The sequence below is a fragment of the Oryx dammah genome, unplaced genomic scaffold (genome assembly GCF_014754425.2).
Source record: "Oryx dammah isolate SB20612 unplaced genomic scaffold, SCBI_Odam_1.1 HiC_scaffold_17, whole genome shotgun sequence".
Taxonomy (NCBI): Eukaryota; Metazoa; Chordata; class Mammalia; order Artiodactyla; family Bovidae; genus Oryx; species Oryx dammah.
This window is the reverse complement of record NW_024070201.1, coordinates 13,370,015-13,383,862: the sequence shown is the minus strand read 5'-3', so window position 1 is coordinate 13,383,862 and position 13,848 is coordinate 13,370,015. Positions and strand designations below refer to the sequence as shown.

The 13,848-nt window shown below is 39.0% G+C and overlaps 2 protein-coding genes across 8 annotated transcripts in view; both read right to left on the bottom strand.

The window, feature by feature from the left end:
• Positions 1-1,592, bottom strand: part of MAML2 (mastermind like transcriptional coactivator 2) — a 409,143-nt gene extending 407,551 nt beyond the window's left edge. Inside the window, exon 1 of the mRNA XM_040257878.1 lies at positions 1,580-1,592. The gene's annotated coding sequence lies outside the window, so the exon portion shown is untranslated. The remainder of the gene's footprint in view (positions 1-1,579) is intronic.
• The window catches only part of CCDC82 (coiled-coil domain containing 82), a 34,454-nt gene that overhangs the window by 2,260 nt on the left and 18,346 nt on the right, over positions 1-13,848 (bottom strand). For 6 of the 7 annotated variants that reach the window (XM_040257883.1, XM_040257882.1, XM_040257879.1 and 3 more), the window contains 3 exons: positions 13,568-13,692; positions 10,482-10,652; positions 3,313-3,498 (listed from right to left, as the gene is read on the bottom strand). In XM_040257883.1, coding sequence (XP_040113817.1) covers positions 3,313-3,498; positions 10,482-10,652; positions 13,568-13,692 — 482 coding nt within the window. Of the gene's footprint in view, positions 1-2,457; positions 2,932-3,312; positions 3,499-10,481; positions 10,653-13,567; positions 13,693-13,848 lie in introns of those variants that run through there. The other variant, XM_040257885.1, reaches the window with a different exon arrangement.

Genomic DNA, 13,848 nt, shown 5'->3' with positions numbered 1-13,848 from the left:
ATCCTAGGGAAAAAGACTTGGTAGGCGACGGTCTGGTGGAGTGTTTCCTCTAGGAGACAGAAATCCACAAAGCAGTGACGAGACAGGAAAGTACAGGGTTTGACTGCAGTCTGAGGTTTTCCAGGGGAACTGAGAGAGAAGACTGAAGCAAAGAGGTGGTCAGAGAATAAAAAGTATGAAATGTTAGGTTATAGAGTTTAGCAATAATGTGACAGGCAATGGAAAGCTGCCAAAGGTGTTAGGGCAGGAAATTGACACAATCTGAGGTATGTGTGTATATATATATATATATATATATATATATATTTAAAGGGTAAAACATCCAGTCTAGAATGGTTTAGCAGCTAGTTATGAGTCTACTATAATAATTTAGGTAATGAAGGCCTAAATCTGAGTGACAGCAATGAAGATGGGAGAGTAAAGACCAGGGCGGGACAAGAGGAGAGAGGAACTGGACGGTTTGGAGATTTCAAGGTTGACAGAGTTCAAGTGCTTCCTTCTGCTGGGGAGATGAACTGACCTAACGGTTTCTTAGCTCTCCTTATGAGCTCTGCTTATGCTTCCAATAAAACGAGAGATGGTGTTGATAGCTCTGACGTTTATGGTGACAGGGACTGAAACCTGATGTCCCTATGGACATACTTTTTTCACTTCCTGATCTTGTGTTCACTACCCCATCCCAACAATCCTGTCTTCAACTTCCCTGGAAATCCCACCATCAAAGTTACTCTCAAAGAAAAATCGTTTGTCAGCATTTGCCAGTGGCATATAACATTCTGTTCTTCACTTCTAATTTAGAACGAGGCATGTATTACTATTACAGTTGTTATATATTTTGATTTTATCATAATTTTATCATTTTCTTTTCTTACACTTGAGTTGCTCCTATCCTTTTAATATCATTAGGTTAAAATCAGATCTCCTAGTTAAACTGTTAGGAGGAAGAATAAGAAGAATGAAGTCAGTCTAGCTGGCAGGTCTTTGGGAAGAAATTCTGAGAAATCCCAAGATAATGGAAGAAAAATGCTTGGAGGAAGAAGAGGCAGGTAAGGGAAAAAGCAAGGTGTGAAACATAAGCTACAGAATTTGTATAAGGTGAGAGAAGAGGCTCACGTGCTAACTGAGAGCTAAGAGCAGAAAGAGCCATGGACGTGCCACTCAAGGAGCACAGAGCCCAGGTTCTAAAGGTTTAGGGTAGCTGTGGCCAAGAAGGCGGCCTGCATCACAGGAACACAGGCAGTGCTACTACTTGAAGGCAAACACACTCTGACGGGGAGGTGGAGTGACGTGGAGAAATGTCAGGGTACTGATAAATTCTGCAATTTAATCATAGGACAGAAAGATGCTTACATTGGCTAATAAACTTCTTTGGTTTCTAGAAAATCTTTTGAGACTATCTATTGACAAATATTTTTAAAGTAGGAGGGCTCTCAAAAAGAAAATGAAGTTCTTTGGTATTTTATGTGAAAAACTATGCATGTTGTCCTAAATACGCAGCATCCTGAAATACTTTCAATGCTCAATGCTCAATGCTGTGTTATTTTTTTAAGCATTATGTAACACTTGGCTTTCTTAAGACTCTTTTTCTTCTTGCAGGTCCCTTCTGTTGCCACAAACTTTGTTAAGCTTTCGCTAAGGTACGTGATTTGGAAATGTACCTTAGAGAAGTACCTTGAAGAAGTTTAATGTTCTTTCTCATATATAAAATTATTATATAGTATGTACAATACACAGTAATTTTGCTACACCTAGTACATAATTCTTTTAATTGGTGTCCCAAAAGGTCTTTCAACCCCACTAGAGGGTTGATAACGCTTCAATGCATCAATAAAAGCACTTAAGAATTTCATGTCAAAAAATAAATAAAAATAAAAAAGAAGAATTTCATGTCACTGAGGAAAACGAAGTTGGGACTTACTGGATAAGTGATGGCTCTTCCCCATGGCAAATGAAAAAGCACAGAGAAGGATAGGGAGGAAAGAATTGCGCGTGACTGAGAGAAGTGGATGGCATCACTGACTTGACGGACGTGAGTCTGCGTGAACTCCGGGAGTTGGTGATGGATAGGGAGGCCTGGTGTGCTGCAATTCACGGGGTCACAAAGAGTCGGACACGACTGAGCGACTGAACTGAACTGAACTGAGAGAAGTGGAAGCAAAGTAAAAGATACAAAGGTGAAGAGAGTAAAATGATACAAGACGACTGAAGGGTCAAGATGTGGGGAGCAGGCAAGGAGACCCCCAGCTGGTGGTTTGTGGTGGGTGGTAACTGTCAAAAGGGAAACTGACCTTGATCTCCTCCTCCACCCCAGGACAACCCTGTGGGACATGCCATGTCCTGTGAAGTTCCTGTTTTGTCTGTTCTCGTGTTCTTTCCCTTGGCTCATAAGTTTATTCTCTAAGCTCTCTTTTTATTTTCCTCTTTTACAAATTTCCCTATGATATAAATAACCCAGGCTTTTTTTTTTTTAAGATTAAATATACTACTGATCTGAGTATCAACTCCTATCTGAGTTGATACCTGAAAACCTCCTATCTGTTCTCTCTTACACAGTCATGTAACTGGACTTGCTTAGAAGACTGCGATCATGTTAGCATCCTTGCATTCTTTCCATGTACCATAACAATTCTAAAAGCTCTGTGAGCAGACCAGAGCTTATGAGCTGCCAGCAGATCTTCGGGAATCCAGTGCACTCTTCAAAATCCCCACTTTATCCTTGCTATCACATTTAGTGATCAACAGGATATGGGGGAATCAAAATCAGTGCCGTGGCCTGAAACGTCTGCATTCCCCTTGATCTTCAGTTACAGTGCTCACTGCTCAGTCCCATGCCCTCAGGAAGAGGATGTGGGTGTATTAGAACTGGCAGCCGAGGTCCCTTCCTCAGATTGGCACCAGGGGCTTCTTCACTCTCAGGTCACAAGAACTGTTCTAAAGATAGGAAGCAGACAAGCAGAGGTGAGTCCTATACTTTGTCAAAGAAAATAAGGGGACTTAATATATATGTAAGGAAAACCACACATACATAAAAGTGAAAGGACAGAGGTCCTTCATTAAAGGATTGTATTACTGCTGATTAAAATGTATCTGATGAGCTAAGTGAACACACAGAACATCAGGGCACCTCTTCAGGGTACGACAATGATGAGCATGACAGGAATGGGTGGAAGAGAAAATACCAAGACAGGGAGAGAAGGAGAGGTTCTCTTTTAAAAGTCACTGTCTTCTATTCTCATAATTCATATCCTTTTGCTGATCAGTAGTAGGCTCCAGAACCTACTGAATGAAACGGTTCTTCTATATTTACCTTACCTTCTTAATCCAGCCACTGTTTTTTGACTGATTGAAAATTCTTTTCACTGTTTCTTTAACCTGTTCATCCTCAACCTCTTCTGTCTTTGCAATGGAGCAACACTCTTGGTACAGCTCGAATTTAAAATGTTTCAGTTTATGGTAAATTCTGGTTCGCTCAGCACAAATTCTGCCAACAGTAAACACCTAAATCAAGAAATAAACATCATCTGGTATATGAAATGAATATATAGGAGAGGAAGTACAGCCTTTCTGGTGTTCAGATTTTCTTTAAAATAGAATCCATGCATTATTTTTCAAAAATTTTATACAATAATTCCTTTACCTTCTTTTATTTATACAACCAAGTTAACAAAAAACCGAGCAACTGCTATGTTTCAAGTACTGAGTTAAGCACTGGAGAAACAGAAATAAAATATGTGCCTCCTATATCAGGAGAATTTACACTGCTGGGAGAAAAAAACAAGTGATTGTAAAACAACAGGCCAAATGCAATGCACAAGAGGCAATCAAGGTACAGAGAAGGGACAATTAACACAGTCCAGAAAAAAGCACGGTTCTAAATTAGGTGATGTGTGAACTAAGTCTTTAGAAAACAGTTAGTCAAGTTTGGGAAAGAGGAGGAAGACTGCTTGTAAGACAAAAAGACAGCCATATTCCAAACCAAGAAAAGCACGCAAGCTAATATACATACAGTTACTGAGGTAAAAATGCCTGAATTATGATAATTTTCTAGCTTATAAACCAGCAATCTCTAATATTTTTGGCACCGGGAACCAGGTTCACGAAAGACATTTTTTTTCTTTTCCTTCACAGACCTGGACAGGGGAATGATTTTGGGATAGAACTTTATTTCTATCATTATTACATCAGCTCCACCTCAGATCATCAGGCATTAGATTCCAGAGGTTGGGAACTCCTGTTACAAACACGTAAACTGAAACAGGCTCTCACACCAATATTAAAAATAGAGTGCTTTTAACCAAATATATATATTTTCCAAAATATTATGCAAAGTAAAAAATAACTTTTTGTTTAGTTATATTTTTATCTTAATTAATGTGGGCTTCCCTGGTGCTCAGAGGTTAAAGCGTCTGCCTGCAATGCGGGAGACCCAGGTTTGATCCCTGGATTGGGAAGATCCCCTGGAGAAGGAAATGGAAACCCGCTCCAGTATTCTTGCCTGGAGAATCCCATGGACGGAGGAACCTGGTGGGCTACAGTCCACTGGGTCACAAAGAGTTGGACACGACTGAGCGACTTCACTTCACTTCAATGTGTGCTAAGTCACTTCAGTTGTTTCTGACTTTTTGTGACCACATGGAGTGTAACCCCCTAGGCTCCTGTCCATGGGATTCTCCAGGCAAGAATACTGGAGTGGGCTGCCACTGCCTTCTCCAGGGATCTTGCCCACCCAGGGACTGAACCTGCATCTCTTACGTCTCCTGCACTGGCAGGCGGGTTCTTTACCACCAGTGCCACCCGGGAAGCCCTAATACTGGAGTGGGTTGCTATGTCCTCCTCGAGGGGATCTTCCCAACGCAGGGATCGAACCCAGGCCTCCACATTACAGGCAGATTCTTTACTGTCTGAGCCACCAGCAAAGCCCAAGAATACTGGAGTGGGTAGCCTACCCCTTCTCTAGGGGATCTTCCCAACCGAGGAATCAGACTCTGGTCTCCTGCACTGGAGGTGGAGCAGGTGGATTCTTTACCAGCTGAGCCACCAGGGAAGCCCCTTAACTAATGAGTCGGATGTAATTATAAACATTCATATTTTATTACTAGCAAACTGTAAAAATTTTGATTTCTATGTTTATGTGGACTTCTAGGATCTTATGATTAAGAATATTCTTGTGAACTCAGCCATCCATTCTCTTTTAGAATGTTTTAAATGTATACTTTGTTATATGCATCTATAGCTAAAATTGGAAAACAGTGTCACTGCACTGACCTCATTAAATGTAACTGTACCTAATTACTTCACTCATTGTACAAAATGCATCAGAAAGGACTTCAAACTTTATAACATGACAGATCATGGAAAAAGCAAGAGAGTTCCAGAAAAACATCTATTTCTGCTTTATTGACTATGCCAAAGCCTTTGACTGTGTGGATCACAATAAACTGTGGAAAATTCTGAAAGAGATGGGAATACCAGACCACCTGACCTGCCTCTTGAGAAATCTGCATGCAGGTCAGGAAGCAACAGTTAGAACTGGACATGAAACAACAGACTGGTTCCAAATAGGAAAAGGAGTACATCAAGACTGTATATTGTCACCGTGCTTATTTAACTTCTATGCAGAGTACATCATGAGAAACGCTGCGCTGGAAGAAACACAAGCTGGAATCAAGATTGCTGGGAGAAATACCAATCACCTCAGATATGCAGATGACACCACCCTTATGGCAGAAAGTGAAGAGGAGCTAAAAAGCCTCTTGATGAAAGTGAAAGAGGAGAATGAAAAAGTTGGCTTAAAGTTCAACATTCAGAAAACGAAGATCATGGCATCTGGTCCCATCACTTCATGGGAAATAGATGGGGAAACAGTAGAAACAGTGTCAGACTTTATTTTTTTGGGCTTCAAAATCACTGCATATGGTGACTGCAGCCATGAAATTAAAAGACGCTTACTTCTTGGAAGAAAAGTTATGACCAACCTAGATAGTATATTCAAAAGCAGAGACATTATTTTGCTGACTAAGGTCCGTCTAGTCAAGGCTATGGTTTTTCCTGTGGTCATGTATGGATGTGAGAGTTGGACTGTGAAGAAGGCTGAGTGCTGAAGAATTGATGCTTTTGAACTGTGGTGTTGGAGAAGACTCTTGAGAGTCCCTTGGACTGCAAGGAGATCCAACCAGTCCATTCTGAAGGAGATCAGCCCTGGGATTTCTTTGGAAGGAATGATGCTAAAGCTGAAGCTCCAGTACTTTGGCCACCTCATGCGAAGAGTTGACTCATTGGAAAAGACTCTGATGCTGGGAGGGATTGGGGGCAGGAGAAGGGGACAACAGAGGATGAGATGGCTGGATGGCATCATGGACTTGATGGACGTGAGTGTGAGTGAACTCCAGGAGATGGTGATGGACAGGGAGGCCTGGCATGCTGCGATTCATGGGGTTGCAAAGAGTTGGACACGACTGAGCGACTGAACTGAACTGAACTGAATCTTATTCTCATGAAGTAACCTCAGGAAATAGACAAACTTTCTCCTAATTTATTTGTCTTTGTGTATACATACATGATGGGTTATGCTTTCGTGAATTCAGTAAGAGTGATATAGTTACATTATTGACCTATGCAACTTGTATTCTATCTGGCAAAGAACTGTGCTGTTTTTCTGAAGTCACACTGTAGGGATCATACAGGCGATGAGTTAAATAAACAATACAAAAGTATATTGGCAAAAATGAATAAAAGTTAAATATGATGGTCAGTAACAGTCAACTTTGATGCATCTTCTTGTGAAGATGGCATTTGGGATATTTTCAAATGTTTCTTAGAATTTCAAAATGCTGATGAAAAGCACACCTATATTTCTGTTTGATTTGGGAAAATCTGTTTTTCAGATCATCAGAAACAATGAGGTATTAGTTCATGGCTTGCTAACTGTAAGTATTGTTCCCATTGAAACATTATCATCAAACCAGTCATATAAATTACAGTTCACTTGCAATACCTCCCACTTTAAGTAAAAAGATACTACAACAGTTGCAATGAACTCTACGGGGAAGTCCATTTCTACCATTCAAGTAGATGATGCAGGAAAAATCTCTTATGGCTGCTCTGGATAAAATATGGTAGACGAATAATACAATTTTTTGTTTTTATTACACTGTATTCTGTACTTCCACCAAACAAGAATTTATTTGCATAGAGATTTTGAGTTGGAACAAAAGGAGAGGAGAAGTGTTTAAGATTTTCTATTTTCTTTTTCCAGTATGAAACAAAACTATCTATTGAAAATCCTTTTCATTTCTAATTCCTACCCTCTTGGTGTTTACCTTACACTTAGTTTACTGACCCTGGAAGTTAATAAACGCAAAATTACCTTTAGAATACTCTCATACTATTTTTTTTCCCCAAATATGAGCACATTTTATATGGAAGAGCCTAAATCATTATTAGTAAGGCTTCATAAAAAGCAGTAAATAGACACAGTAAATGCACACAGTTGCTGCATACACTGCAAGTGGCCCTCTCCTTTCACCCCTTCCCTGTTTTAGTGTTTTGTTACAGCCTGTTGTACCTTATGAATTAATGTATATAGTACAACACAGCTTATACTGTAGCATTCTATTTACATGAAGTTCTAAAAACAAGTAAATCAAATCTATACTGCTAGAGTAGTGTCCTTAAGTGTCCAGAAATGTATGTAGAGAGCACTTTTAGTTAACTAATTGCATTTCTAAACATTAAGGACACTACTTGGGGGAAATTATCTGGTGGCTCTGTGGTTAGGACTCAGTGCTTTCACTGCCAAGGGCCCAAGTTCAGTCTCTGGTTGGGGAACTAAGATCCCACAAGCCACACAGTGTAGCCAAAAGAAAAAGAAAAACAAAAAAAAATAGAGACGCTATTCTAACAAGATAGACAATATTTTAAAAAATTGCCAGAGACAAAGAGAAACAGTAAGTTCTGTGATGATTATCTCAAAGCAGATAAGTTAAGTGATATGTAAATGATCATTAATCTACTGTGTAGGGTTAGTATAGTTCTGATAAATCTGAAGATAACTGAGTCATCTCAGTTATCAGTGTGAACTAGGGGCCTGACATAGCCAAAGATCAATCAGAAACAAAGCTAAAAATTGTCATCAAATATTCCTAAAGCAGAAGATGGTGACTGCAAAGCAACAGAAATAATCTGATCTGTAATTTATTAGACACAACACGTGGAAATATAAATCAACACTGTTTAACAAATTAAAGCAAGGAAATACAATGAAACATGCATTATGCACATTTTAAACATGTTTTTAACACTGTGGATAGCTTTCTGAGGTATTTCTTTAGGCACTCATATACAGAGAAGCAACCAGTTCCTTAAGGAAATTAAAGTACAGAGAAGAGAGAGAAAAGATCTTCAAGGAAAGAGGGATGGGAAGAAGTCTATTGTCTATTTCCAGGTCTCTAGGAACACTGGGCTTCCCTGGTGGCACAGATGTAAAGAATCCGCCTGCAATGCAGGACACCTGGGTTCGATCTCTGGGTTGGGAAGATCCCCTGGAGGAGGGCATGGCAACCCCCTCCAGCATTCTTGCCTGGAGGATCCCATGGACAGAGGTGCCTGGCGGGCTACAGTCCATGGGGTCGCAAAGAGTCGGACATGACTGAGTGACAAAGCACAGCTAAAAACCTAAGTGCAACAAGCTGAGTCAAGGGATTCTATTCCCTCTCAGCCTGTTCTTTGCATGGATGCATTACATGTGGCTAGGCTTCCTTGGTGGCTCAAATGGTAAAGAATCTGCCTGAGTGCAGGAGACCTAGGTGCAATCCATGGGTCAGGAAGATCCTCTGGAGAAGGGAATGGCTAACCCACTCCAGTATTATTGCCTGGAGGATTCCATGGACAGAGGAGCCATACAGTCCATGGGGTCGCAAAGAGTAGGAGTCAGTTGAGCGACTAACACTTTCACTTTTCACCTTTTTTATTACACATGGCCACCTGCCTGAAACTTAATGCCTCTTCTCACTGGATCTTAAGTGTCTTGAGGAGTCTGGACAGACTCTGGGCAAAACTGAAAAACTTGTTAGTCCTCCTAACTGCCCTTCAGATCTCACGTCTCTTTCCTCCAGGTGATTTTCTTCTCCTCTAATGCCCTCAGATATCACCACAAGCTGGTGGTCCAGGGCTCTGATCTCAGTACCCTATCCAAGACTGTTGTAGCTAAAACTATAGCCACTCCTCACTATCCTCAGGGGTTGGTTCCAGGACCCTCCCAGATACCAAAATCTGCAGATGCCCAAGTTTTACATCTGGGGTTCTCTATCTGCATATTAAACCAACCACAGGTGTAAAAATAGTATAGCTAAACCGTGAACAACATAGGTTTGAATTGCATGAACCCATGTAGACATGGATTTTTTAAAATAAATATACAGTTGGTCCTCTGTATCAGTGGATGAGGAATCTACAGAAGGAAGTCTAGAGGAAGATTTCAATTTTAATATTTTTTGTAAGTGTAATCATTTTACAAAGAGTAAAAAAAATAAATAGAAGTAGTCTGCATCTGCATCTTTTTTTTTTTGTCTTCACACTGCACTGTTCTGCTCTTGTTTATCAAATACTTTTCTTCAATATTTCAAATATTTTCTTCTGTTTTGTTTATTCATTCAAAATTAATAGTACCTTAAATATACAGTGATGGTTCTAGGCTCTGAAGCACCTCTGATGTAGTCTAAGTTGAAGCACAGTTGAAGCACAGTTTTCCTTCAAACCTCATTATTGGGGTGAATCTGAAAGTGTTAGTCACTCATTTGTGTCTGACTCTGTGTGACCCTATGGACTGTAGCCTGCCAGGCTCCTCTGTCCATGGGATTCTCCAGGCAAGAATACTGGAGTGGGTTGCCATGCCCTCCTCCAGGGGATTGCCCAACCTAGGGATCAAACCCTGGTCTCCGACACTGCAAGCAGACCTTTTATCATCTACAGTGAAGTCACTCAGTTGTGTCTGACTCTTTGCAACCCCATGGACTGTAGCCTACAACGCTCCTCCATCCATGTGATTTTCCAGGCAAGAGTACTGGAGTGGGTTGCCATCTTTAATTATTTGTTTGTAGACTGTCAATTTGGTAGATGATCTGCCCTAAAATTTCCATTGGGATCAAATTCTCCTTGGGACTCAAAAAGGATTTCTGCTTCCTCTGGCTCAGTTACCTCCTTTTTCATCCTTATCCCCTCTCCCTCACACTCCTCACCCTCTCCTAGTTTGGGTGATGTACACTTAGGCAATATGGACTGATTTTAGTACCTGACTGAATCTGGAGTGAATCTGATGTATAATACACATTTTCACATTAAAAAATGGCACACTCTTTCCCTGTGCTCTTTTTTCTTCTCCTGGTGCTTTCTCCATTTGTGAAAAGAACTTAGGGCTAACCATGCAGGCTTATTTAGTGAAAATTTCTGACTTTGAGAACTAAAATGAGACGTGGAAAAAATACCTGCTTATCATGTGACATGAAATCATCTGTTTCCATGGTCCTGGTGTTATACAGCTTTCCTGATAAATGCACTGAGTATTTACAGTGGCGAGGCAACCCACAAGCCTGGCAGGAAGACTTCTCAGGATTCTTCGGTTGGATATTTACACTAGAATAATTTTCTACTCGCTCCTGAAAATAATTTCAAAATGTAATGAAAGTTTAAAGGATAAGAAAGACAACAACAAAATAAAACATAAGAGCCCAACCAAATTAAAATTAAGAATAGGAATCATAATAATAGAATAAGATGTAAGACCAAACACACTGGTATGTCTCACTTTGGTATTGAGCACACAGTAGGTGTTTGACAAGATATATTTAAATTTTAAAAATGAATTTATAATTTAGGCTATTAAAAGAGACCAGATGAAGACAGAAACTAGCTTCATTTCTCTCAAACTTGTAAGTTACTACTAAGGTTTTAATTTACTTATCATCTCTCTTCTTATCTTCAGATGTTATAATTAGTTAAAATAGGAAAGAATAAGCAGAAAAAAATTCAGGATAATATAATTAAAAGGTCAATTCATTTAGGTTAATAAAAATTGAGAAAAAAAAAAAACAAAAACAAGATCACATTTAGTCTCCATTGCATGAATTATATTTTCCACAAAATATCCCAGAAATAATTTAATTCTCCTGTAGTTGCTTACTAAAGTACTATGAAAACAAACAAGTTTGAACTAGGATTGTTAGGTTGCCAGTATTGCTATGGCCAGTCTAATAGCTGAGTTAGGAATGAATAAACAGAGAAAATATTTGGCATTCATAAATAAGCTTTATGAAGCTGTGAAATTACTTGTGCTTGAGCAGTTTTGCTTAAGCTCTAGGCCTGTGCTAGACACTCCTATTCTAATTAGTAGTGTGGATTAGCCTACCACAATATTTGAGCTGCACACAATGAGCATATTAACAGGGTCACTAATTTGCGTTCTCTATCAGCCTGACAGTAATTAAGTATCCAGTAGAGTTTCCTTCTTACATTTATAATTCACAGCAACACTGTCTTGTACTTTTTATTGTTTCTCTTATTTCATGGTACTTCATGACATCTGTCACTATAGGCTGACATTCAGGGTAAATAGGTGACTAATCATCTTCCCTTCCATCTTCTCTGGAATTCACAGTACATACTGGGATGAAAGTTCTCTCAGCTTGGCTCCCTGAGTGACTACAATTAATAAAGCACCCCTACTGACTCACAGTGAACATACAAGTGAAAAATAAAACTTTGTTTAGTTAAGCTGTTGAGGTTTTTGTTGTTGGTTTACTTTGTCACATTTATTTCTTGCAGCATAACCTACTTTGAACAAGATTGTACTGAATTGATTATCTATGTGTCTAAATTTTAAAGCTAATATTATCTTGTAACTTAGTTATTATTTCAACATTGGGTTATCCAAATTCTGTATAACCTATCATAGTATGGAAAACATATTACAGCAGAATTGATGGGCTTTGAAGTCTGAGAAACCCTAGGCCTAAGGTTTGTGCTTGGTTCAAACACTGGTCTGACTAATTACTAGGTGTGTAACCTCAGTTTTTTCTGGGTCACAATTTTCTCATTTTTAAAATAGAGGAACTAGTAGTACCTTTCTTGGGGGGTTACTCTGAAGATCAGATAAAATATTTTACTTTGCATATATATTACTTGGCAAAATTAAATGATCAATATGCTATTTTTATTTCTATTAAAGACAACAATATATATTATACCATATCTTAAGAGCTGTGCCAGGTACTTTACCTTAAAAATTAGTAAATATTTCCTTTAAAGTAGGTGAGTATTTTCTCTATCTGAGGAAGAAACTGGAATTCATGAAAGTTAAAATCACTCAAAGTCAAAAAGAAATATTTGGTGGCCCTAAACTCAAGTGACTGAAAGTTACTCAGTCGTGTCCGACTCTTTGCGACCCCAAGGACTGGATAGCCCATGGAATTCTTTAGGTCAGAATACTGGAGTGGGTAGCCTTTCCCTTCTCCAGGGGATCTTCCCAACCCAGGGATTGAACCCAGGTCTCCCACATTGCAAGCGGATTCTTTACCAGCTGAGCCACCAGGGAAGCCCCCTGAACTCAATCTATTCTCCGAATTGAAGTCTTCTCTCTTTTTCTTTTGTAATCCCATAACTGTCCCTTAAACCTAAACCATCTGTAGCTAATTTATCTTCAAGTAATACAAGGCTGAACAGGCACTGGATGAAGCCAAATCTCCTGACAGAAAATGAGGTAGAGTAGCTAATGGTTTAGGTGCTAGAAAGACTGAATATGGAACTTGAACTTCTACCATCTTGCCTTTTTCTTCTTGCTAATTATTAAAAGATAAAAAGTTAGAGAAGTAGGGAGGAAAAAAAGTCTTGTAAATCATATAGGACGGCCTCTAGTATTAGAGATCATAAAATAGAAATCTAGGGGGATAACATGGAATCAATTAGATCTTGTAAATTAAAAAGAATCTTCTCCCAAATTGGTAGAATTACAAAATCTTAAGGTGGAGAAGGATGTCAAAGACCATGTAGGTCAGGGCTTCCCTAATTATATTATGGGAACCAATATCCTAGAAGGTAATAATAGGTATTTTATGAAGAAAAGGAGCCTCATAGTAAAACACAAATTTGGAAAGTATTATATTCTATATTGCCCTCTTGACGATTTACATAATGCTTCTTGAAAAGCCCTCCAGCAGTTAAGTTAAACCTACTGTTTCTCAACCTTCTTTAACAATGGAGCTCTTTTTCACTGCAACAGTTAACAGCCTGTGAGACAATTTCCTCATTTTACCAGATGGGTTAAGCCCTAGAGATGTTTTAAAGTTATCATTTATAACTACTTAATTATTGGATAGATATAACAAGTGGGAATGATTAAAACAATTATAGCCTTAGAAGAGACAAGAAACAAGCTGATTATCTAACAAAGAAAAATGCTAATAATTTAGAAGATTAATTAAAGAAGTGTGACTGGTTATTGAAATTCCAAGAAGACTCTCACTCCTATCCCACCCCACCCTCAACCAGAGATTCAAAAACAAATAAAACTGTATACCTTGTATTGCTCTTTCCAACGACTTGTAGAGACTAAATGCGCTAGACGAGGCTGAACAAAGTCGTTATCCCAATAATAAAGAGAAGTCAACATATCTTGTGCGTACGATTTCTGCCTGGTGCCATCTGTTCAGGGGAACAATAACAACAACAACGAAAACAATCACTTTGCCCTTATAAAATATTTAAATAATGGAATAGTTAAGGATTTCTTCCCATAGCTTTAAGCAGATACTTGACTGGTTGATTAGAAACATTAAAAAACAACAACAACAACAAACC